General features: G+C 40.2%; 1 protein-coding gene across 3 annotated transcripts in view; it reads right to left on the minus strand.

Annotated features, from left to right (window-relative positions):
- Positions 1 to 2,859: 2,859 nt before the first annotated feature.
- The window catches only part of il34 (interleukin 34), an 82,956-nt gene continuing 60,228 nt past the window's right edge, over positions 2,860 to 25,587 (minus strand). For all 3 annotated transcript variants that reach the window (XM_047353264.1, XM_047353271.1, XM_047353257.1), the window contains 3 exons: positions 21,865 to 21,972; positions 18,435 to 18,618; positions 2,860 to 9,950 (listed from right to left, as the gene is read on the minus strand). In XM_047353264.1, the coding sequence (XP_047209220.1) occupies positions 9,868 to 9,950; positions 18,435 to 18,618; positions 21,865 to 21,972 (375 nt within the window). In that variant the 3' untranslated portion in view covers positions 2,860 to 9,867. The remainder of the gene's footprint in view (positions 9,951 to 18,434; positions 18,619 to 21,864; positions 21,973 to 25,587) is intronic.

Here is a 25,587-nt window from a genome sequence, read left to right on the forward strand (position 1 = left end):
CGGGTTAGTAATTTCAAAACAAAAGCCTTAACAACAGACAGTGATGTGAAAATTCAAGTCTACGGCAAAAGCCGAGGGACATAATACTATGTAAAGAAACATAACTACATATCGCGTTGAGTTTTCAGTAGAATACTTTACGGCAACGTGACTGGATTTAATAAAATACATTTAAGATCTTTTGCAATAATAAATGCATTAGTATGTATATGTTAAATAAGAACTAACATTCTGGTGTGCAAGAGTATTTGCAGGGAAAGCTCATACTCATTTCTTTCCAAATTTGATCCTAAAAAGTTGTTCATTATAAAGGAATGGGAAGCAGCCCCTATGTCCCTGTCCCTGCCTGAACTCCATGTAAAGGCTACCCTGCCCCTTAGAAACATAAGGCTAAAAATAAAGGTTCAGCCTTGTAGTCTGGGTGTCTGCCCCCAGTAGCCTACTGGTTTGACACAAAACTGTAACAGGACACACATTATTGTGAACGTAAACAAAAACACCTACAGTTAAGGTTACAGTTTATACCTCTGGTAGATTTAGACTGAACATTATTTTCACAAAAGAAAGAAAGAAAGAAAGAAAGAAAGAAAGAAAGAAAGCTTGCAGAAGATTTTATATATATACAACTCACAAGAATTTAGGGATATTGGGTGACAAGTTATTAACACAATGATGTTATTCAGGTAGTATGAGCTTGTCACTGTACCATTCACAAAGTGTAGGGCAGTTCTGGATTGACTAGACACATCCGCCCACACTGTAACACCACCACCAACAGCTCATTTGGTGACAACAGTGTCTGATGCATAGCCCTCGCCTTGACACTATGCACCTCTGACAACGGCCTTCAACATTGCTCAGCGTGAATGGACTTTCATCAGAGAACATCACCAAGACCCATTGGTCCCTCCTCGTCCAGCATACATTTTATTAAATTCAATTAAATATTGTTATAGCTCATTATGAAGGTTTCTTCAAAGAGCCGTTGTAGATGCTGATGGCTGTGGGCAGGAAGGATCTCCTTTAAGGCTCCGTCTTACAGCAGATCTGATGAAGCCTCTGACTGAAGACACTGTTGTTGTACAACAGTCTGATGAAGAGGATGCTCAGGGTTCTCCATAATGTTCTTCATTTTATGAAGAATCTGTCTTTGCACAATGATCTCCAGAGGTTCCAGAGGAGTCCCCAGAACAGAACCAGCCTTCTTTATCAGCTTGTTGAGCTTCTTTAAGTCCCTGGCTCTGATGCTGCTACCCCAGCAGATGATGGTAGAAGAGATCATACTTTCCACAACAGACTTATAGAAGATATGCAGCATCTTGCTGCAAACACCAAAGGTCCTAAGCTTCCTCAAGAAGTACAGTCTGCTCTGTCCCTTCTTGTTGCATCTCCACTCCAGTCTGTTGTCCAGGTGAACAACGAGGTATTTATACTCCTCCACCACCTCCACTTCTTCTCCCATGATGGAAATATGAAATGCTCCCTGGCCAAAGTCAGACCATGACACCTGTGCCTGGTAAAGGCTTTGCAGCAGTCACACCCTTATAACTGCTGACCAGCATTTTGTATGTCTCCCCTGGAATTTTGGATTTCACCATTAATCTTTAGCTCCTTACGTAGATTCTCTATTGGATTCAAGTTGAGATTCTGGCTGGGTCATTTAAAAGCATTACTATCACAATAATGTTGCTACCAGCCAGACGAAACATGTTGGTGAAATTAAAATAATACTTATGAATCTGGTAATCTGGTATGAAATTTTTTTTGCCTAACTGTCCATTTTGTATAAACTGTAAACATGTATAAACATATTGCCAAAAGTATTGGGTCACACCTTCAGATTATTAAATTCAGATGTTCCAATCATTTTCATGACTATAAGTGTGTAAAACCAAGCACCCAGACTGCTTTTATGTGGAAGAATCTCAGGAGCTCAGTGACTAACAGCATCATATTGTGGTAACACACCACCTGTGAGACACATAGTGTGCAGAGCTAGCCAATTTTCTGCAGTCAGCAGCTACAGATCTCCAAGCCTCATGTGGCTGCCAGAATACTTTAAGAAAAGTGAGTAGAGAGCTTTGTGGAATCTGTGTTGGAGCTTGTAATGTAAAACACACCACCATTGGAGGAGTAGAGACGTTCGGTCCAATGGAAAACTGCATCTGGAAGTTGCTAGGAGAGCAGCATTTGTCTGACTGCATTGTGTTAAGTTTAAAGTTTGTTAAAGTGGGAGTTATGGTGTGGTTATATGTGATTGTCAGGAGTTGGGCTCAGCCCATTAGTTCTAGTGAAGGGAACTCTCAATGCTTCAGAAAATTTGCAAAATCGCATGTTTCCAACTTTGTTGGAACAGTTTGGGAACGGCTTCTTCCTTTTCCAACATGACTGCACCCCAGCACACAAACAAGGTCCCCAAAGACATGGATGAGTTAGTTTGTTGTACAGAGTCCTGATGTCAGCCCAGTAGAAAACTGTGAGCCCCACCTTCTTGTCCAACATCAGTGTCTGACCTCATAAATGAGCTTCTGGACAAATGGTGAGAAATTTCCAAAAAACACACCCCTGAACAGTGTGTAATTGAGAAATTCTGTAGACACCATATGATGTATAAATACCAGTAGTAATAGTAAATTATTCCTGATTGAGGCACACTTTGTAATGTATTTTCTCAGCATAGGAGTGCAGTCACTGGTATAATCCCTCAGAAAATGTATAAAAACCTGGAAGCACTGGTTTTGATTCATATAACAGATATACCCATGTTAGGAAGCTAAACAAATGCTTTTTATGTAGAAACAATAAATCAATGAAAACCAGAAACAATGAATTAATAAAATAAGTTGAATCAGGACACAGTTAGATGATAAAAATATTGATTTATTTTCATATTTATTTCATAAAAGAACTGTCACAAAGCATTATACACTACTTGCAAAAAATAAATATTCAATATCTTGTGTAGGAAACAAAAATCTGTGAGACCACAAACATCTATGTATTTGTAGTTTTTTTTCTGTTGTCACTTTGTCATCACCACAGAGAAACCAGCTGCTCCTGCCGTTACATAAACAGAACCCCACAGTTACATCTGATTTCTGAAGCACAAAAAAAAAAAAACAAGCACTCAGATCATTTTATTTGGAAATATACAGACATATAATTTGTTGTGCACATTGTCACGTTTTCTTACATATGGGAACCAGCTTTAAATACCCCCAGCTGTTGAAAAAACAACGTGATTAGACCTGCAAAACTAACTGCATCGACTTTATGCAAAAAGAAGCATTTCCTAGATTAGAATTTAATCCAAACTTTTATGCGAAATGTGAAGCTGAAAGGTGTTTAAAATGACTTGAATTGAACAAGAAACGCATTTCTAATCAACTTATTTCCAACTGCAGTCTTGAAACCTAAACCGTTGTGGTTTTTGTGAGCAGGGATTTTTAAAGGCAGCTCTGCTTCAAACTGTGAGAAATAAAAAACCAAGTGAACCAAAGAGTTACACGGGGGTAATCCAAGCATAAACAAACCATCTTGACAGGAGTTACAGGAAATTAACCATGTGCCTCAAGTTAACATCTGTGCCACTGCAAGACATCCAATAACAACATGATTCCACCGTTTAGCCTCCTGTTTGTCTGAGGATGAAACTAAAACCAGTCTCCTGCAGCTGCGAGTCTTCAAAAAAAACTAAACTCAAAAAGATTTTAGTTGCTCCAATAAATCCTATTTGTAACGGATAAAAACAATTAATCGCTCACACCGAATGGCCCCATTTGGATGCAGGGTGGTCCCCATGCAGGCGTTGTGGATGGAGATTACGCACATAGAGCTGGTACGGATCACTCTCTGTTCTGACTGACCTTTGGACGCTCCAGTAACTGCCTGTAACCATGTTGATGACACTCCCCACGCCTTCTGGTGGCCATTCTAGGTGCATATGCTCCTTAAAAATCATCTACATTCTCATTGCTCGTCTACATGTGGACAAACATGTGCACCAAGCCTTCAGAGTGCTTAACGTGGTACTGGACTGCTTTTGTCAGTAAATGTTTTATTCTCAGGATGCAATGAATTGCTTTGTATTTTCACTGCAAGCATTCCTCTGTTCATAACCTTTCAATAAAAAACCCAATTTAATCTAATAAACAAAAACAAAAAACAGCTAACTTTGAGGTCATTATTTCAGATGTTGTGAAGTAGGTCTTGTGGAGCAATGATCTAAAAGAGTAAATTGGATTAATAATTATGTGAAATACACCTGTTTATCTGTCCTAAATCATCTTGAGGTGACTTCTGTCATGCATACAAAAATTTACCTAAGTAATCAATTTGTTAAAGTATAATTTTTTACAATCCTAGTTTATCATACCAAATAACCATCATTGATAGCAAGCAAAAAGTTAATGACCCTCTAAGACCAGAGATGAATTTGAGGTAAATACAGCAAGATGTGTTCCTTGAGTTAGTTCACACTCAGGTGTGAATCAATACCACAGTTTATGTAAAAAACAGGGGTGCTACTTTACTGTTAATATGGAAACTGAAACAATAAAAAGAAAACCATCTGTGTAACATAGTGGTGACGGTATTATGATTTAGGTTTGGTTTACTACACATAATGTGGTCCATGTGGACACTAATGTCACCTTTATGCTTTAAAGATTTATTTATACCATTCTTTTTGCAGGATGCATTGCTTATACCACACACAACTGCAACAATATTGAAAAACATGAAATGTTTGAATTTCTATGATTTAACACAGTGAGAGGCTCAATTATACACATACATCCACTCAGATCTTTTAATAACTTGAGCTGAAAGTTTTAAAACGTCTTCTTACTTGAAAGGGCCAAAGCCTAGTAATCTCTGGTTGGTGATTTTGACTGAATGTAGCAAGTAGTTTCTTTTTAGAAGCAGAAAAGGAACTCAGTGGAGTAAAGAATTCGCAGAACAATGGAAAAATTAACTTAGTGAAGATCTGAGAAACAGAATGTATTTACACATAATGAGAGCATTGAAGAATTGTACATAGGTCCAATTTTTGGAGTTGTGTAACCATGTTGTCAAGGTCGGGAAGAAGACCTAAACTGTCCCCCCTCAGATGAAGGTTCAGGGACAACCGATCAAGACTGCCATAAACTGAAAACTGCTGGGACACCAGTGTCACTCTCCACGGTGAAGTTCGTTTAACATCACCCTGGATTTAGAGGGTGCTAACAAAGAATAAAGTTCCTGCTATAAAATCGACACCATCAAGCCAGACTGAAATACGAAGCTGCCTACATGGACAGGCGAGTTGATCCTGGAGAAAAGTTTTATAGCGAATCAAGACAGATTGAGCTGTTTAGCCACAATGACAAGAAGTAGGTGTCAAGATCAGGCTATCAAGCCAAAGAACACTGTTCAAGCATGGTGATGGCAACACTGTACTGGGGGGCTTTTTAGCTCCCAGTGGAGAACTATCTCCAAATTCTTCTAACTTCACCACATCTGAATCAAATGAATGGTTTGTTATTGGACCTCTGCAGAGCTAAATGAGATGCTGATGAAGGAATTTATCCATGTGATTCAGTTGTGACAAGAGATGCATCCAGAAGTTGCAGGATACTAGCTGTTAAGGACTGGACTTGGGCTACCCTGAGTTAGATTGAAAAGTGGACACAACTGGTTGTTCCAACAGGACCATAATCCCAAACACACATTCAAACTGGTTTTTGAATGGATAAGGCAGGATTACATTCAGCTACAGGAACGGCCTTCCCGAAGCGCTGACCTTATCTCTGATAAAAATGTGTGGACTGTGTCAAAAAAACGGAGTCTGTCTCAGGAAACCAACAAGTTTAAAAAATGGGCTCTGCTAACTCAAGAGTGGTCAAATATCCACCCAGAATGATGCCAGAAGCTTGTTAATGGCTACAAAAAGCCTGCGGTTGTAGGGGTGTATGTATATATTTGAGCTTGTATGTAGAATTTTTAAAGCTGTGTTAATTACTCAAAATCCACAATGAATTTAGTCTTGCACATCAAGTTTTTGGTTTTAAAAATCATTGCTTTTGTACATTGAAATAAAAAATTTTAATAAATAAAGTCTCAAATTAATGACATTCATGGAGCATGACATCTTGCACATAAATTAACAGGATATTTCAGCATGTATTTAAGTAGAAAACTATCACTTTGTTTGATCATGAAGAGTAAACCTCATTAACAACAAACTTGTCATGCTTTTGAGGTAAAAACACTGAGAAACATTAATCTGGATTTCTTCCACGTCCCAATCAAAGATTACGATCTAATATACGCAGTCACTGGGTTTTTGACTTACTGTCATCCAGAGTGTTTAAGTAAAACACCACAGAGATGTACAGTTGGATTGGAAACCATTATATATTTATTCTCAGCTTTTTATGTTGTTAAATCAGGTTTGACAAAACCAGACTGCCCAATGTTCTCAGCCCAGATGTTACAAATTTACTGGCTCCATGTACAGATTGACCTTTTGCCTTTTTGTCTGTGTGCATTAAGTCAGAACGTTTACTGCCAGATTGGCTCAGGACTTGAAGTGAAATAAACAAGCAAACTGCCAGCTTTAAGCAGAATCTTTCACAGGTAGGTCAGATTAATTAAAAGTATGAAGTATGCATGAAGTTTGCATGTTCTCCCCGTGCATGTGTGGGTTCTCTCCAGGTACTCTGGCCTTCTCCCCACATTCAGTAGACATGACTGCCCTTAGGTATGAGAGTTTGGTTCAGGGTTGTTTGTCCTGTGTGTCTTTGTGTTGCCCTGTGACAGACCGGCATCACCTCTCTGTGGTGTACCCCGCCTCCTGCCCAATAAAAGCTTAAAATAGCCACCAGCCCCGTGCAACGCTAAATGGATCTGTGGGAAAAACGCCCAAATCTTTTACAGTTTCTATAAAAGTGTAACCTTTCTACACTTGTCAGCAGAATATATTTGAGCACAGTGAAGCAAGTGACCAATAAATTGATGATCTGATGTCAGACCTATCCCCGTTCCTAAGTTTACTGTTGTTTTGTAGCGGGAGAGCAACGGGACCGGGATATATTACCCCACAAATAAATTCCAAACAGCAGGTGTCTAGTTAGAAAAAATGAGTCGTCATTTAATTCAGTCTAATTTAGTTTCTTTATATAGCGTCAATGAGAACAAAAGCAATCTCAGGGTGCTATGCTATGCAGAAAAAGTAAAGCAAGCCATCATTTTTCCACACCTGCTTCATTTAGTTCATTGCGGTCTACCAGCATTTCTAGGTATTGATCACCTCTTTGTTTTCCTGTATTTCTTTATTATGTTGCAGTCAATCACAAAAATATGCCAGAGATTATAAATGAGGACGGCATACTGGAACTTCAGAAAGAAATGGTCGGATCAGCGCCACCCGATGCTGGATGGATTTCCAAAAAGGACGTCCCATTTAACAGTAGTCCAGGTCAACCACTGCTCCTTCCGACTCCAAAATAAGGGCCAACGTGTAAAACAGAATCTAAAAGGTAAAGGGACGTTTCCACAGCAGGAACATTTTCCAGGAACCAGAGTAGTTTTCCTGGGCCATTTTACCCCCCTGTGTTTCCACCGCATTAAGGAGGGTAAAAATAATTGACCAGGGCAGGAATTTATCCCCTAAGAAAGCCCATATATATAGAGAGAGAGTTTGTACTTTTTGTATTTACCAGACAATTTTGGTTGGAGTCCTGTTAGGAAAGAGTGCAAAGTATTTCGATTTGGTTGAAATTTTTTTCAGCATTATGATTTAGTCATATCATCTTAAATTATTGTAACTTTAACTGTCAGATTTTAAATAGTCGGTCTCCGTTTACAGCAACCACAAACCCTGTGCATCATGAATCAATCAAGGCGCTGCTGCTGGTCTTATGTTCCTTTGATACACCCCTTTCAGGCTTTTTTAACTAAACATCAGTGAATTTGAAAATCTTCCTCTGACTTTGGGGTGATTATAATTCAGTTCCATAGTGTAAGCGCTGTGAAATGATTACAAGTTTATGGCTGAACCATCGCGTTTTAATGAAAGCCGTCTCTGCTCTCGCCTCAGAAGTGAGCAAACACAGAAGTCCACATCAGCAAAATCTCTTTAAATGTGTGAGTTGCTGTCGTTGACACGGCTGCGGTGGGTGGAGTTACACCTCTGGGTCTGCTGACGTAATGGCCAAAAAAAAAAACAAAAAACTATAAACACTGACAAAAAACAGCCAGGGTAAATGAAGGTGCCTGGGTTTTAGAGTTATAACGTGTTATATATAAAATACTTCTGTCCATTCTGTTTGGGGACTTAAAGTGAAACAGATGTGATGCTAAGGGGGTCTACTTCTTACACCCATTAACTAAAGTCTGGTCTGAAGTAAGTCACTGGATGTTTTCAGGGACTTCTGAATTCATTAGGAACCTAAATGACCAGGGTTACATTGCATGATGAGATTGATCTTTAAAAAGATCTAAAATTAAAATCTTTGAAACTTGAAACAGCCAGGTTGCGCCTTACACCATCAACAACCAGCCTCATGGTAGCCTTAAAAAAACCTTCTCTGTAACTACATAGGTAGTTAAAAACAGTTCTTAACACCTCTGGACTCGGACCTCCGAGATGGTTCCTGTGAAGTAATTCTGGGAAGTTGACAGCTACTACTTTGGGTACTCTGTGGGTCTTGGCTTAATGCTCCATCAGATGAATGGAGTGAGTGGGTCAATGCCTTGGAGAATTTATGGTGTTTCTAAGGCTGTTCTAGAAAAGACGTTCTGCAACGTTCTGCTCAGGAAGTGACAGTCTGCCCAACCAAAGCTTTTGTAGCTCATTGCATAGAAGTAACAGTCTCTTTACCTGCTGCTTGCTTTATTCTGATTTCACTGTATGCTTGGCTCTTTGTCATCATATGTTTCTTGTGGATTAGGAGTTGTGAAAGCTTAGCCAGAGATTCCAGGGAACACTGATGTCTTCATAGTAAAATCTCAGTTTGAAGATTCTCTAATTTTCGTATCAAAACCAAACTCTCGACTCTCGTCATGTTTCGCAAAGGCACAAATTTGGTGCCTCTCCAGATTCCTTTCAAAACTCAAAAGCCTCAAACTAGACTCGGTTGCCAATTATACATCTTTCATCATCATTTTCCACAAAACAGTTTTTCAAATCATGGCATACCTGGTAAAAAACAAACTGAAACATATTTATACTGAACACACAGTTCAAAAGAAGGAAGATAAATATGCTGTCAGTTGACCAAGTTCACTTTTTTTCCTCTTTGCACAGATAAAAAACATAAATACACGGAACATCGAATAAAAATGAACATACTTTTTGGACAGTTTTTGGTTATGCAATCCAGGCCTGTAGCACAGCTTTAAAACATTTGTTTTTAAATAACATGATATATTGGAATGTTTAGCTATGGTACAAAGTTTGCCTCTTTCTGTTAGCTTCTCAGTGAGAAGCTCCCTCCCAAAGAATCCATCTCCGAAAATAAGGCATTGATCATTATTAACGTGAAAACAGAAACACATCTGATAGATGAGTTACCAGAAGCATGTCCTCAGCAAGAGATGTCCTCAAGCGGGGAAAATATCCAGCATCCTAACTGAAGTCCTGATGTATACCTGTGTTTTCAGCTTCATGGAGGGTCCATACGCTCTGAAATTAATCACCGGCGGCATCACCGTGACAAAATGTTCTATCAAATCTCAGTGGAGGCGTGCCAAGGTTTTCTGTCAATACAACAATCTTGGCTCTGTTTGGTACATTGGGAAATGACGGAAATGGGTTTTACTGAGAACCCTGAAGTCAGGAGGGATAATCACTGGAGTCTCTGGGCAGTATGAACAAGGAAGTCATCACTCTGTAGGCTCTGTAGGATCCATCTCGGCTTTTTGGCTCAACGTCTTTCTGCCTTTCTTTGAATGAGAGACTTTACAGTCTGAAAAACAGGAAAAGATTTACGTCATCATTTTCCACTAATTAGAAAATATCATATAGATGCTTTTTCGTTCATGCTCTGATTATAGATCATCTTACATTCAGTTTGAATGATAAAGGGCCTTTGCAACCTAATGCCACAACTTTTAAAGAAAGAAGCCAGAATAAAGCCATACAACCCTACAAAGAGCTGTTTATCCTCCTGTATGGTAGAAGCTATCAGTCATGGTAAGGATATGCAACACTTTTCTCAGGAGCCGGCCCAAGGCAAAATAAACTAAGCCCAGAATATAATTAAATTTGATTTGATAGTTTCTCCTAACTCCTGTCACTCAAGTCTTATGGGAAAAATGTTCCTATTTTCTAGCAAATTTCACACCATATGATGCGTCACCATCAAAACTCATATTATAGGTTCAATTCAATTCAAAAATACTTTATTAATCCCAAAGGGAAATTAAATGTTGTAGCTCATATTATGAAGGTTTCCTCAAAGAGCCGTTGTAGATGCTGATGGCTGTGGGCAGGAAGGATCTCCTGTAGCGCTCCGTCTTACAGCAGATCTGAAGAAGCCTCTGACTGAAGACACTCTGTTGTTGTAGGACAGTCTCATGAAGAGGATGCTCAGGGTTTTCCATAATGTTCTTCATTTTATGAAGAATCCGTCTTTCCACAATGATCTCCAGAGGTTCCAGAGGAGTCCCCAGAACAGAGCCAGACTTCTTTATCAGCTTGTTGAGCTTTTTTAAGTCCGTGGCTCTGATGCTGCTTCCCCAGCAGATGATGGCAGAAGAGATCACACTTTCCACTACAGACTTATAGAAGATATGCAGCACCTTGCTGCAAACACCAAAGGACCTAAGCTTCCTCAAGAAGTACAGTCTGCTCTGTCCCTTCTTGTAGATGGCTTCACAGTTGCATCTCCACTCTAGTCTGTTGTCCAGGTGAACACCGAGGTATTTATACTCCTCCACCACCTCCACTTCTTCTCTCATGATAGAAATAGTGTCTGACTTATTCCTGTTTCTCTTAAAATCTACAATCATCTCCTTTGTTTTATTCACGTTCAAAATGAGATGATTGTTTCCACACCATGCCACAAAGCAGTCCACCACCTTCCTGTACTCAGCTTCTTGTCCATCTCTGATCCACCCCACGACTGCAGAATCATCCGAGTATTTCTGCAGATGACAGGAGTCTGTCTTGTACTGGAAGTCTGAGGTGTAGAAAGTGAAAAGGAATGGTGAGAGTGCCGTCCCCTGTGGTGCTCCTGTGCTGCTGACTACCTGGTTAGACTCACAACCCTTCAGTCTCACAAACTGTGGTCTGTTTGTCAGGTAGTCTTTGATCCAGGAGATTGTTGAGGCCTCCACCTGAGTCTTCTGGAGTTTCTGACAAAGCAAATCAGGTTGGATTGTATTAAATGCACTGGATAATCAAAGAACATGATCCTCACAGTTCTGCTGGCTTTGTCCAGATGACAGTGGGTTTGTTGAAGCAGGTGTATGATGGCATCTTCAACTCCAACTCCACAGCAATAAGCAAACTGAAGGGGGTCCTGATGGTTTACTGTTTGCTTACTCAGGTGGGCCAACAGGAGTCTCTCTAGGACGTTCATGATGTGGGATGTCGGGGCAACAGGTCTATAGTCATTGAGGACTGATGGGTGAGTTTTCTTTGGTACCGGAACAAGACAGGAGGTCTTCCACAACACCGGAACCTTCTTCTGGGCCAGGCTAAGGTTGAAGAGGTGCTGCAGAATCCCACAGAGCTGCTCTGCACAGGCCTTCAGGACTCTAGGGCTGACATGATCTGGACCTGCAGCCTTATCCTGATTCAGTCTCTCCAGTTGCATCTTCACCTGACTTCTTGAGACACACAGGTGGAAGGGGGAAGCAAAGTAAGCATCAGCATCTTCTGATATGGTTGAAGGTAAACATGTAGAAGCAGAAGGGTCTAGGGCTGAGGTGGAAGATAAAACATTTGAGGTGTTACTGGACAGCTGTGGGTCCTGTGGGTCAAAGGAAGGTGGAATGTCTGTTTGGCTGTGAGCAGGAGAGGAGGATGCAAAGCTTGTTTCTGAACTGAACCTATTGAAGAATGTGTTCAGTTCATTGGCTCTGTCCAGACCTCCATCGGTCTGATCATCCTTCTGCTTGAAGCCCGTGATCTTCTTCATCCCTGTCCACACATCTCGGATATTGTTTTGCTGGAGCTTGCTCTCCAGCTTCTTCTTGTACACCTCCTTGCTGTCTCTTATCTTGACTTTAAGTTGCTTCTGTATATTCCTCAATAATTCTCTGTCTCCCTCTCTGAAGGCTCTTTTTTTCTTGTTAAGCAGGTCCTTCAGGTCACTGGTGATCCAAGGTTTGTTGTTGAGGAGGCATCTCACGGTTCTGGTGGGGATGAAGTTTATATTGTCGGTGACACACTCAGTCATGGCATTGATGTCCTCTCCATGTGGCTGGCACAGTGCGTCCCAGTCTGTAGCCTCAAAGCAACCTTGCAGAGCTTCTTCAGCTTCGTGTGATCATTTTCTCACAGTCCTCTTTATTACAGGTTGCCTCTGAAAAACAAGATTGTGATCTGATTTGCCTAGAGGAGGTCTTGCTGTAGAGATGTATGAGTCCTTGACAATTGCATAAAACAAATCCAATTTTTTGTTTCCTCTGGTAGAGCAGCTGACAAATTGTTGAAACGTTGGAAGTGTAGCTGAGAGTGAAGCATGGTTAAAATCACCAGATATTGCCACAAAAGCATTGGGGTTTTGTGTCTGTAGCTTAGCAACAACTGAGCTGATTCAAAAAGAAAAAAGAATAGCAAAATATCTGCTTTAATGCTTTTGTATTGGCACTCAAGAATACACATGGTCAATTACAAAATCGTCAAATATTTTGATACTTTGTGTTTTAAGCATATCAGCTAGGCCTTTTGTTGGCACATTTATTCAGTTTTTAGCTTCACCACTTCATACTATACAGGTCCTTCTCAAAATATTAGCATATTGTGATAAAGTTAATTATTTTCCATAATGTCATGATGAAAATTCAACATTCATATTTTTTAGATTCATTGCACACTAACTGAAATATTTCAGGTCTTTTATTGTCTTAATACGGATGATTTTGGCATACAGCTCATGAAAACTCAAAATTCCTATCTCACAAAATTAGCATATCATTAAAAGGGTCTCTAAACAAGCTATGAACCAAATCATCTGAATCAACGAGTTAACTCTAAACACCTGCAAAAGATTCCTGAGGCCTTTAAAACTCCCAGCCTGGTTCATCACTCAAAACCCCAATCATGGGTAAGACTGCCGACCTGACTGCTGTCCAGAAGGCCACTATTGACACCCTCAAGCAAGAGGGTAAGACACAGAAAGATATTTCTGAACGAATAGGCTGTTCCCAGAGTGCTGTATCAAGGCACCTCAGTGGGAAGTCTGTGGGAAGAAAAAAGTGTGGCAGAAAACGCTGCACAACGAGAAGAGGTGACCGGACCCTGAGGAAGATTGTGGAGAAGGGCCGATTCCAGACCTTGGGGGACCTGCGGAAGCAGTGGACTGAGTCTGGAGTAGAAACATCCAGAGCCACCGTGCACAGGCGTGTGCAGGAAATGGGCTACAGGTGCCGCATTCCCCAGACCTGGGCTACAGAGAAGCAGCACTGGACTGTTGCTCAGTGGTCCAAAGTACTTTTTTCGGATGAAAACAAATTCTGCATGTCATTCGGAAATCAAGGTGCCAGAGTCTGGAGGAAGACTGGGGAGAAGGAAATGCCAAAATGCCAGAAGTCCAGTGTCAAGTACCCACAGTCAGTGATGGTCTGGGGTTCCGTGTCAGCTGCTGGTGTTGGTCCACTGTGTTTTATCAAGGGCATGGTCAATGCAGCTAGCTATCAGGAGATTTTGGAGCACTTCATGCTTCCATCTGCTGAAAAGCTTTATGGAGATGAAGATTTCATTTTTCAGCATGACCTGGCACCTGCTCACAGTGCCAAAACCACTGGTAAATGGTTTACTGACCATGGTATCACTGTGCTCAATTGGCCTGCCAATTCTCCTGACCTGAACCCCATAGAGAATCTGTGGGATATTGTGAAGAGAACGTTGAGAGACTCAAGACCCAACACTCTGGATGAGCTAAAGGCCGCTATCGAAGCATCCTGGGCCTCCATAAGACCTCAGCAGTGCCACAGGCTGATTGCCTCCATGCCACGCCGCATTGAAGCAGTCATTTCTGCCAAAGGATTCCCGACCAAGTATTGAGTGCATAACTGTACATGATTATTTGAAGGTTGACGTGTTTTGTATTAAAAACACTTTTCTTTTATTGGTCAGATGAAATATGCTAATTTTGTGAGATAGGAATTTTGGGTTTTCATGAGCTGTATGCCAAAATCATCCGTATTAAGACAATAAAAGACCTGAAATATTTCAGTTAGTGTGCAATGAATCTAAAATATATGAATGTTAAATTTTCATCATGACATTATGGAAAATAATGAACTTTATCACAATATGCTAATATTTTGAGAAGGACCTGTAATTACATAACTGAACCACACAATTAAAATGCTGCTGTGGAACATCAGTTATCAAATCCAATTAAAATTTGCTGCAGAGCCAAATTCAGTTTAGTTCAATATCATCTAAGTAATCTCGATAGGAAAGTGGATGTTTATGAGGATGGGTTTTACACAACTCGGGACTCGGACTAGTTCTAACCCTCAAACAAGTCCTGGAAGATTCCAGCAAATTACTGCTTCCTGTTAAATATTAATTTTCGAGCATTAATGTTCTCATTTAGGTTGATATTGTTAGATTTTATAGAATCCTTGCAAACATATTGCTTGTAATAGATATAAAAATAAATATAAAATAATTTTAAATAGTAACAAAGTATCTTCTCAACATTTCTTATTAAAGCTTTACTTCTTCTGACTGCTTTTTCATTCTCCATTGTTGTTGGAGTTGTTGAATCATGTTTGAATATGTCACTCGATACCAGATGCTGACCCATTGCTAGGTGTTTTAAATCACTTAAAACTGAACCCATCAGATTTCTGGTGGCATTTTTATTGCTTCAGACATGCTGAATTAGGATAAACGTGGAATCGGGTGCAGAGATGGTTTAAGACTTAACTTGCACCAAAGAAAAAAAAAAGGAAATTTCACAGCCCGTTAAAGCCCATCCACTCGGTCAATGTGCATGCAAGAGATTAAGGTCTTAACAAGTATGTCACCCAACACCTGTAGAAGACACATATTGGTGTAACAGTGTGTGCACAAGGAATGCAGCAGCCTTATGTGCACCAAAGTTTCAGGCTTCACAGACGCTGTGTAGGTTGCATCTTTACACTGAAAGATTGCCTCACTTTTCAACAGATGGACAGTGTAGAAAATTTATTCTGAAGATTATTGCATGCGTCCAAAAACAAACAGTCCGGGCTCTTTTGACAGTTTTTGCTGATGAAGACATTCAACGGGACTTCGAGTAGGCAACAGTGAAAGGGTGTATGCCAAAATTGCCGCAAAAAGAAATCTCATTACCGCCACTCGGTGGACTGTCGGTGCAGTGCAGTTTTCTTTACAAATTCCCCGTATGACAGGCTGATTTAAATACATTTTCCGGGACGTTCGATGGAAAAAGTGGCTAATGATCCTCCTGTTTGCTTTGAGAACCAATCCCAGAGAAAACACTATCACCCTCATCGTCACAACAGCCCTCTTGCATATCCTCTTTTACTGCATTCATAAACCTTCCTCTATGGTCTTCCCCCTTCCTGGCAACTCAAAATCCATCATCCTCTGTGAAATGAATCCACCACCTGCCCCCTGCACATGTCCAAACCATCTCTGTCTCCAACATGAGCTGCCCTTCTGATATATTCACCTATAACACTGTCCATGATGGTCCCTCCCACAGAAAATCTGCACATATTCAGCTCAGTCTCCTGTCTTTCTGTCAGTCCCACCATCTCCAAACCATCCATCATATCAGAACTTACGACCCTCTAAGGAACCTTTCCTTTCACATTCAAAAGTGTGAATCCGAATTCTTCTGTCTCTGTCACCACCTCTTTTGACCCAGGGGATGGGCCTTGACAGTAGAATGTGAAATGTCCTGATGGGATCGGGTCAGAGAGGCATAAATTGCTCAGAAATGGGTCAGCATCTGGTATCGTGTAAAATATTTAAACATGATTCAACGAGTCCAACAACAATGAAGAAAAATAAGCTTTCAGAACAAGTAATGCTTTGACTAGGAATGTTGAGGAGATATTTTACTACATGAAATTATTTAATATTTATTTGTATTTGTATTACCAGAAGCATGTTTGCAAAGGAAGCTGTAACTTGTTGGAATATTGCTGGAATATTTCCGGACTTCAGGTTTAAGACTAGAGATTTGCAGAACTCATCTTTATGGAGTGAAGAAAGATTAAAGCAGACATATTACCATTCTGTTTCTCTTTAAATCAGGAAAAGTAGCCTATACTATAAGTTTTAGTAGTGATGCATCGTATGTTTGATAAAAAATAGGAAATCTTTCCCCATAATAAGACTTTAGTGACAGGAGTTAGAAGACCCAGTCCTGTTCGAAGCTCCACAGCTCAGACATACTTTGCTGCAGTTTAAAATGTAAACAGCCCACAGAAACTTAAACAGAAGAAATCATCAGTTGAAAACTGCTTTTTGTATTTACTCAGGTTATCTTTGTCTGGTTTTAAAATTTCCTTGACAATAATGAAACATTTAAGAAAATGTCAGAGAAAAAGCAAAACAGAATTAATCTACAAGATGCTCACTGAAGCACGGCTCTATTTTTATTATCCTTAGATGTTTGAGTTTTTTTCAGTTTTTATCATTTCCCTGTTTATTGTTATCTAAGTTTTGCCATTTTAGTGCATTATTTTGTTTATTAGACTAATAGTTTCTGTGTTTGTATCTTCTCTGTTCTGCTCCTGTGTTCATTATCAGATTAGGACTCCTCTCGAGTCCTAATCTGAAACTGAAGTTTCTATCTCTGACAGTACGACAGCTTCTCTCTCTGTGGCCAATCATCTGCTTCCTCGAGACCCACATCTTCTCAAAACCTCTCCATCAAAGCAAACATCTCATGTGTCCAGCTCCTTCTCTGCATGAAACCAAACTGTTTCTCTCGATCATTAACATCTCTTGGCTGATCTTCAACAATTGTCATATGTTCATGGAGAAGCTCCTCAAATTTGGTGCAAATTCTATAAAACCTATCAAAAAAACAATTTCCTGACAAAGGTTTCCAGCTCTGCCAGACTACATTGCCAAACATATTTGCTGACCCACCCAAATCATTGAGTTCAGGTGTTCCAATTACTTTCATGGCCTCAAGTGTATAAAATCCAGCACCTAAGCATGCAGACAGCATCTGAAAATATTTGTGAAAAGTTGCTCGCTCTCAGGAGTTTAGTGAATTCCAGTGTGGTACTGTTATAGGATCCCACCTGTGCAAAAGGTCTAGATGTGAGATCTTTTCACCACCAACAGCAGCAATTTTGCCACAAATCTGTAGGCCATGTAAAAACACAGAGGGGTCTTAGCAAATGCTGAGGAGCATAGTCTGCAGAGGTTGCTAACTTTCAGCAGTCAACATCTACAGACACCCAAAATTTGAGGCCTTGGATTAGCTCCAAAACATAGACAGCTTCATGGGAAGAGTTTCCATGGCTGAACAGCTGCATCCAAGCCCTACATCGCCAACTGCGATGCAAAGGGTTAAAACTGAGTAGCATGACTTTTCATAATCACGTGTGGTCAGTCTTCACATTTTGGGACCCTAAAAAATAGGAAAATCAGCATCCTCATATCATGAAGAAGACCTTAGCAGATAGCTCTTTCACCTAAATCCAGAATCTTCTGTACCAGCCTTCAGTGAAACTGCTGTACTCGGAAACACCCTGGTTTATATCATCACTTAAAATCTGGTTTGCAGTAATTGAGTGATGATTGACGCAGATGAATGGTTTACTTGAACACCTCCTGAGGATTTTTTTGAAAGTGCCTGCACCTCTTCCTAACACATCCCAGTGGCAGTTCTACAGATGGTTCTTTGTAAGGCAATGTCAAGGATGTCAGGTTACACATTAACATAGCTTCGTGGGACCCTGCAGGCACAAAATCTGACCAGATGGCCTGGCAGAGTCTGTTGCCCAGCCTGGAGCTCAGATTGTTTTTGATAAAGAGCTGCTGAGACCATTTCACAACATCAGATAGCTAAAGTAAGGCAAAAAACAATGGATGCTCCTGGCTTGCAGGCTGCTAAACTGACAGAAAGACCTGCTTTCCACCTCAGCTTTAACATACATCAGGATGCAAACATACATCTTATGTAGGAAATCAATGAATGTTGATTTGGTGTAACATTTTTATGTGCTAGATCAGCTTTTATTTACAACCCGAAGCTTCACTGAAGGGATTTAAACGTCTTCTGTGTAGAACTCACAGTCCTGAGAAGCTTCTGTGCTGGAAAAGCACTCCCAGAAAAGGCAGTACATGGTGTGGCACAAGTTGTCCACCAGGAATTTTGGAGAAGCAAACCTCCAGCTGGACTCCGGCACCCTGCCGGGCTCCTCTGTTAACTGATCCCAAATGTCTTGGATCATCTCTGGAAGCTCCTGCTGGAACACCTGGACACACCAAAACAAACACATAGCTAAGAGACTGACAGTTAGGCTTTACATTGATGGATAAATAAATGAGGTTTACTGCTGTAAAAATCACCTGTTAAAGTTTCTTATTTGATTCAAATAGTCATCCCTTTTGTCAAGTGTCTTCCCCCAGTCCTTAAAAACACCAATTATTCAATTCAATTCAGTTTTATTCACTTAGCGCCAATTCACAACAGATGTCGTCTCAAGGTACTTCACAAAGGGTCTGGAATGGTGCAGGGTTGTTGGGGAGGTTAGAATAAACTACTGAGTGTTAGAGTTTGCCCATTTTAGAATGGGCTATGTGTAGGGGTACTAAGTAAAATAATAAACTGATAAAGTTTGTCCATCTAGAGCCCACAGGTGGCCATTGTTATACTAAAACCGACAAGCATTGGGGGAACATTTCTCTGTCAGACTCATTATAACCATTGGAAAAGAGAAGGGGTCACACAGGTAGCAGAAATGGAGGGTGTGTTTGCACCTCAACCATAACTGAGCCGGTTTAGGCTAAACCTGACTCCCCCTTACTCCAACCAACAGGGAGGGAGGAAGGCAGAGCTAAAAATCATTGGAGAGTGTTGTTTCCTGTTGCATTGTGTGAAAGGTGGGTAACTTTAAAATGGACTAAATTAATTTAGACGAATCATACAGATTTCAAGTCAGGTACATACATTAATCCTAACCATTGAACAGTGCAGTCAGATTCAGTTATTTATTCACATTGGTTTTTCTATCTAAGGAAATCCAGCAGATTGCATCCAGTCAGTGACTTGCATGTAGAGACAGTGGACAGTCACTGGCGTTGACTTTGCAGCGATCCCTCAATTATCAAACCACTGTTGAAAAGGAATAATCTGGACAAGTCGATATTGCAGAATTACATCTCAAATCTCCCATTCATCAGTAAGGTTATTGAAAAAGCTGTATCAACAGTTTTTTGATAATTGTTGTAACGCAGCTATATAACCTATATAACCAATAACCTTTTCCACAATGACCATCCACTTTGACCTGTCAGCTTTCCGTGCTCACCACAGTAGACTGCCCTTGCCAAGGTGTTCATTTGCATCTGTATAAATGCAGACTGTGGAGGAATCACAGTGCTGATATTTTTGGACCTTTAGCGCAGCATTTGACACTGATTATCAGGGTATATTACTGGAGCAACTGGAGGACTGGGTCGGTCTTTCTGGTACATCACTTGGGTGATTTGAGTCCTACTTGAAGGACAGGGACTTTTTGTGTCAACAAAGTTGAGTAAAATCACATCTGGGGTTCCTCAAGGGTCCATCCTGGGACCTCTCCTATTCCATATCTACATGCTCCCCCTAGCTCCGATCATAACAACAAACATGATAAGTTACCATAAGTATGCAGATGATCCACAGCTCTACATTACAGTGTCGCCAGGTGACTATAATCCTGTTCAAGTGTTGGGTAGATGACGCCATTGCCTGCGTCCTCAATAAAACAAAAATTAGAGAACATCACCCCAGCTCTAAAGTCCTTCCACTGGCTTTGGAAACTTTAAATTTTAAAATACCTCTGTCAGTTTATGGCTTAGCACCAAAATACATTAAAGATGTGTTGCTGTATCAACCTTCCAGGCCACTCAGGTCTTCTAGTTCAAATCTACTCTGCATCCCCAGAACCAGAACCAAACATGGAGCAGCAACATTCAGGTCTTATGCTCCACTAATCTGGGACAAACTTCCAGAAATTGTAAAAATGTTGAAACCCTCAGTTCTTTCAAATCAAGGTTAAAAAACCCATTTGGTAAGAGTCGCCTTTGACTGTTCTGTTTAAACTGTTAACTGAAACATGATCAAGTTTTGCAGTCCAACTTTTCTTTACTTTCTATTATTTTACACCTGCCATGCTTTTGTCAGTGTTTTCTTTTCTAATGTTTCTATTGTGTAAAGCTTGTAAGAATTTACCATGTTACAATGAATTGTCCTGTTGCTGAAATGTAATATAAAAATCAATTTGTCTTGATAATCAGAATGAGACTTTAAGAGTTTTCTGAAAAGTGATGATGCCCTTAACCTCAAAAAGTTCAGCTCATTCTCATCAAGGAGCGTTGGTCATTATTACAATAGGTCCAAAAATCAGGTCCAAATGTTGTAGATTTGCTGAAGAACATTTCTAAAGATTTAGACTAATTTTAAACGTTTTTATTATCCAATCTGACATGCTGTATGTCAACATCTGAACCAAGTCCTGACTGATCATGACTCATTCTTGTCTTCATGTGTGGAGTTGATGCCAGGTTGCAAGCTTCTGTTTCTCCACCTGCTTCTTTAGAAGCAACCACAAGTTTTCAGTGGTGTCAGAAATTTCTGTGTCCTGACCTTTGAGCCACGTTGCTCTAAGAAGAGGTTTAAATCCCATACCACACCTCTGAGTCCAGAGCTATACAAATAAACTGAATTTAATTGAATTTTTAACTCCACTGCTCCTTCAGGAATGTAATCTAAAGTTTTAAAATGGCTGAAAGCTTTAAAAAATATAATTTATGTGATTTAAGGTCATTACTGGTACTGGTCATTAGGGAAAAGATATTTCAGCAATGTGACCAGGGCAGTCTGATATCCTAATGTTTAAAGAAGATAAAATTACATGGGGTCACCAGCAGGCAAATGTTTATGGCCAACAAAAGAGCCTCTATTTTGGTATGTTATGTTTATCTGTTAAACAAATCATTCAGTAAAGACATGAACAGAGAAAAATACTTTAAACTGCAAATCACGAGAGGAGGAGTGAGATATGAATCCAGCATCAGATATCTGATCAGCTTTGCTCCAGACTCTGTTTGTTGTCTTTGCCTCATTTATATTCTCCTTTAAAAGGCTGCAGGGCACTGTGTGATGCTGTCTGCAGGGGAACCACAGTGATTAATGGGCGCCCTGCTTTTGGAAAAAGGTCTAAATTGAATAAACTGTATTAAAATATCGGAATTAACAAAAATCCCAGCACAGATAAGCCGCTATAAATGGAAAACATGCAGACAGAGCCGGTATTTATTCCCTCATCTGCACTTTTCTAAATAATCAGGCGGCGCATCTTCTACACTCACCTTCTATGAACTCCTGTTTTTAATCATAAACAGAAGCTACACTTAGTTTGCAGCAATAGGAGAGTGAGTTTCCCATGTTAACAGATTAAATCAATGTGACATTAGTTGCTGAATTGGTTCTGTGGAGCAAAAATGTGAACTCTTACCTCAGCAGGATGGGACTGAACAAAGACTCCTTCAGCATCCCTGAACCGTCTCTCTAACTCCGCTGTGTACGGACGAGAGGGATGTCTCTCAGGCAGTACCCGGATGATCTGAAATTAAAACCCACTTTCAGTTTATAGCCGCTTTGATTTGGCTGCAATAAATTATAGAAAATAAAACCCAAATATATCATTGCAAAAGCATGAAGCACAAAAATGAATCCAAAACATTTTATAGATGTCAGTCAGTCAGTCATTTTCTACCGCTTATTCCATAGTGGGTTGCGGGGAGCTGGTGCCTATCTCCAGCAGTCTATGGGCGAATGACTTATAGATGTTCAAATGAATTGCGATCTGGGCTATTTGGAGGGCAAGTCAACACCCTAAACCGGTTGTTGTGTACCTCAAACGTCTCTGGAAACATTTTTCGCCGTTTGACAGAGAGCATTTTCCTGCTGGGAGAGGCCAGTGCCGTCAGGGAATGCTGTCTCCATGAAGGACTGGATTTGTTCAGCAACAACGCTTAGGCTGGAGCTTAATGCCGGAGTAACATCTACATGAATGGCAAGACCCAAGGATTCCCAGCAGAACATTGCTGGCTCACCTTCTTTCCATATGCATCCTGGTGCAATGTCCCCCCCGAGGACAGAAACACATGTTCACACCTGTATCCATCCATATGATGGAAAATATGATCCATCAGACCAGATGAGGTGTCCAAGGGTTCCCGGCTGATGATTCTCGTCCTTTTTCTCTTGTCTTGTTAAAGTCTAACTTCCTGTGAGCTGTTTAAAACTCAAATGGTGTTTTGCTGAAAGTACGGCTGATCTGTGGAGCTCCAAAGAGTGCACGGTTTTTTCAGTTTTCACTGAAACCTCAAAGTCAATGCCAAAATGGTGTTGGACTTTTGTAAACTTTTTTAAAAGGTGGAGGAACAAACTGAAAGCAAAACAAAATAAGGATTATATTTTTAACTCTTTAAAGAAAAAACAGAAAAAAAAAACCATCCTCAGAAATCACTTAATTAGCTCCAAAGATGTAGTTTGAATATAGATCTGAGGAGCAACTATGGCGATTCTTTTGTCTTTAAATATTCCCAAACCGCTGTATAAGCAAATGATAGTGTTAGCTAAATAAATAAAATAGAACAATAGGAACAATATTTGTAACGATATAGCACTGTTAATGTGCTGCTAACATGTAAAAAAGTAAAAAAATACCATCTAGTGTTCTGAAACCCTGAAGGGTCTGTTGACATTACATAGATAAGGAACTTGTTTTATCAGTTTTTACTTTCTGCTGAAGGAAAAGCTGTGATCAGATCATGTGTTTGTGAAATCAACTGCGTTTTAGTGCAAGGAGAAGATTTAACCTGGAGTCACGCCAACAGCACAGCGTCAGCTGTTTCAAACAAAAGCTGCGTGACAGAAAACATCGTGGTGGACAAATTCTGGAAAAGATCTTTGAACATTAACGGGTTAAATTTTAGTGTCTGTTTATGTTAACTGCATTCATGAGCCTGACTAATGGCTTTGCTTTTAACTGTGCAAAAGGGAAGAAATTAGTCAACTGTTTGATTGGTTCTGATTGGGTGTTTATAATTAAAACCTTGTAAATTTGAAACTGCAACATTATTTAAGCTCAACCAGTTCTGCATTTCAATTAAATGCCATTTTAAACAAAAATGGAAACAGCAAATTCCTTATAAAGAAATAGGAAGTTACTAGTATGTAGAGCTGGGCCCAGTGGGACCACAGCTAGGACCACTGAAGCACAACATGAGTTTCCATGTTTCCATCAACAAATAGGATTAATTAATCCCTGAGATATGAAAGGCTCAGTGCTGGAATGATGTGCTGCAGCAAATAACAGATCAACTCACTTATCTCCAAATACCAGCCATTATTAGGTTACATGTCAGTCAAATGCAATTAAGGGAAGTTATTTTTCATAAGTGGTCAGGATTTATCCCAGTAATTCCAGACGTGTTATTCTCAGAGTGAGTCAGAGAGGCGGTTTATCACAGAAATCTGGAATATTTAGAGCATTGATGTTCTTTGGAAACAGGTTCGTTGATCCGAAGTTAGGTGATCCGACTGTTAGATGAAGCTGGGTGAGAAGCGTGTGCTGGCATGCAGAGAAATGTAAAGCATTAATCTGCTGGGTTAAAACAATAACAAGCAATAACAAATAATGGTTGTGATTTGAGCCGATTTGATGCGCATGATCTTAGTTGCTCTGGTCTTGGTCTCGTGTGGATCAATTCCTGATGGAACACCGCCATTGTGTGGACATTTTAATGGGTTAATGGTTAGGTATATACTGGCGAGGGTCAGGTTTAGGCTATAGCAATGAATGGAAGTCGTTGTAAGGTCCCTGTAAGAATAGCAAGACATTAATGTTTGTGTTTGTGTGTGTGTGTGTGTGTGTATTCTTGTACTTGTTGCTGAGTGAGAACCATTTTTTGTATTTTTATCACAAAGTGAGGACATTTTGACAAAGTGAGGACATTTTTCTGGTTCTCACTTTTTCAAATTCTGTTCTTGGGACAGGGGTTAGGTTTAGGACTAGGGTATGAATTGAGTTATTGTTAGGGTTAGGATTAGGCACTAAAAATCAAGGAAAATGAATGGAAGTCAATGGAAGTAACCGAAAAGTCCTCATAAAGATAGTAAAACACAGATGTGTGTGTGTGTGTGTGTGTGTGTGTGTGTAACAACAGCTTTCAACATTTCCTTTATTAAAAAGTGTAGCCAGGTGGTACATCCATAGGGCCACAGATTACATGGACTGGTGAGTTTTCATGGTTGGATGGGTTGGCCCCGTGGTTTACGGTCCCACTGAAGTTCTGTTATTACACTTTTGGTCAGTGGGGGGCAGTGTTGTGGTAATTGCGAATTAACTTCTGGTTAGGTTGAAATTCATACAAATTATTGGAATAGGCTTAAAAAAATAATTTAAAGAGGTCATTATACTACATTCTGATAAGATGTACAGGTCCTTCTCAAAATATTAGCATATTGTGATAAAGTTCATTATTTTCCATAATGTCATGATGAAAATTTAACATTCATATATTTTAGATTCATTGCACACTAACTGAAATATTTCATGTCTTTTATTGTCTTAATACGGATGATTTTGGCATACAGCTCATGAAAACCCAAAATTCCTATCTCACAAAATTAGCATATCATTAAAAGGGTCTCTAAACGAGCTATGAACCTAATCATCTGAATCAACGAGTTAACTCTAAACACCTGCAAAAGATTCCTGAGGCCTTTAAAACTCCCAGCCTGGTTCATCACTCAAAACCCCAATCATGGGTAAGACTGCCGACCTGACTGCTGTCCAGAAGGCCACTATTGACACCCTCAAGCAAGAGGGTAAGACACAGAAAGAAATTTCTGAACGAATAGGCTGTTCCCAGAGTGCTGTATCAAGGCACCTCAGTGGGAAGTCTGTTGGAAGGAAAAAGTGTGGCACAAAACGCTGCACAACGAGAAGAGGTGACCGGACCCTGAGGAAGATTGTGGAGAAGGGCCGATTCCAGACCTTGGGGGACCTGCGGAAGCAGTGGACTGAGTCTGGAGTAGAAACATCCAGAGCCACCGTGCACAGGCGTGTGCAGGAAATGGGCTACAGGTGCCGCATTCCCCAGGTCAAGCCACTTTTGAACCAGAAACAGCGGCAGAAGTGCCTGACCTGGGCTACAGAGAAGCAGCA

Source organism: Girardinichthys multiradiatus, chromosome 2 (assembly GCF_021462225.1).
Source record: "Girardinichthys multiradiatus isolate DD_20200921_A chromosome 2, DD_fGirMul_XY1, whole genome shotgun sequence".
NCBI lineage: Eukaryota > Metazoa > Chordata > Actinopteri > Cyprinodontiformes > Goodeidae > Girardinichthys > Girardinichthys multiradiatus.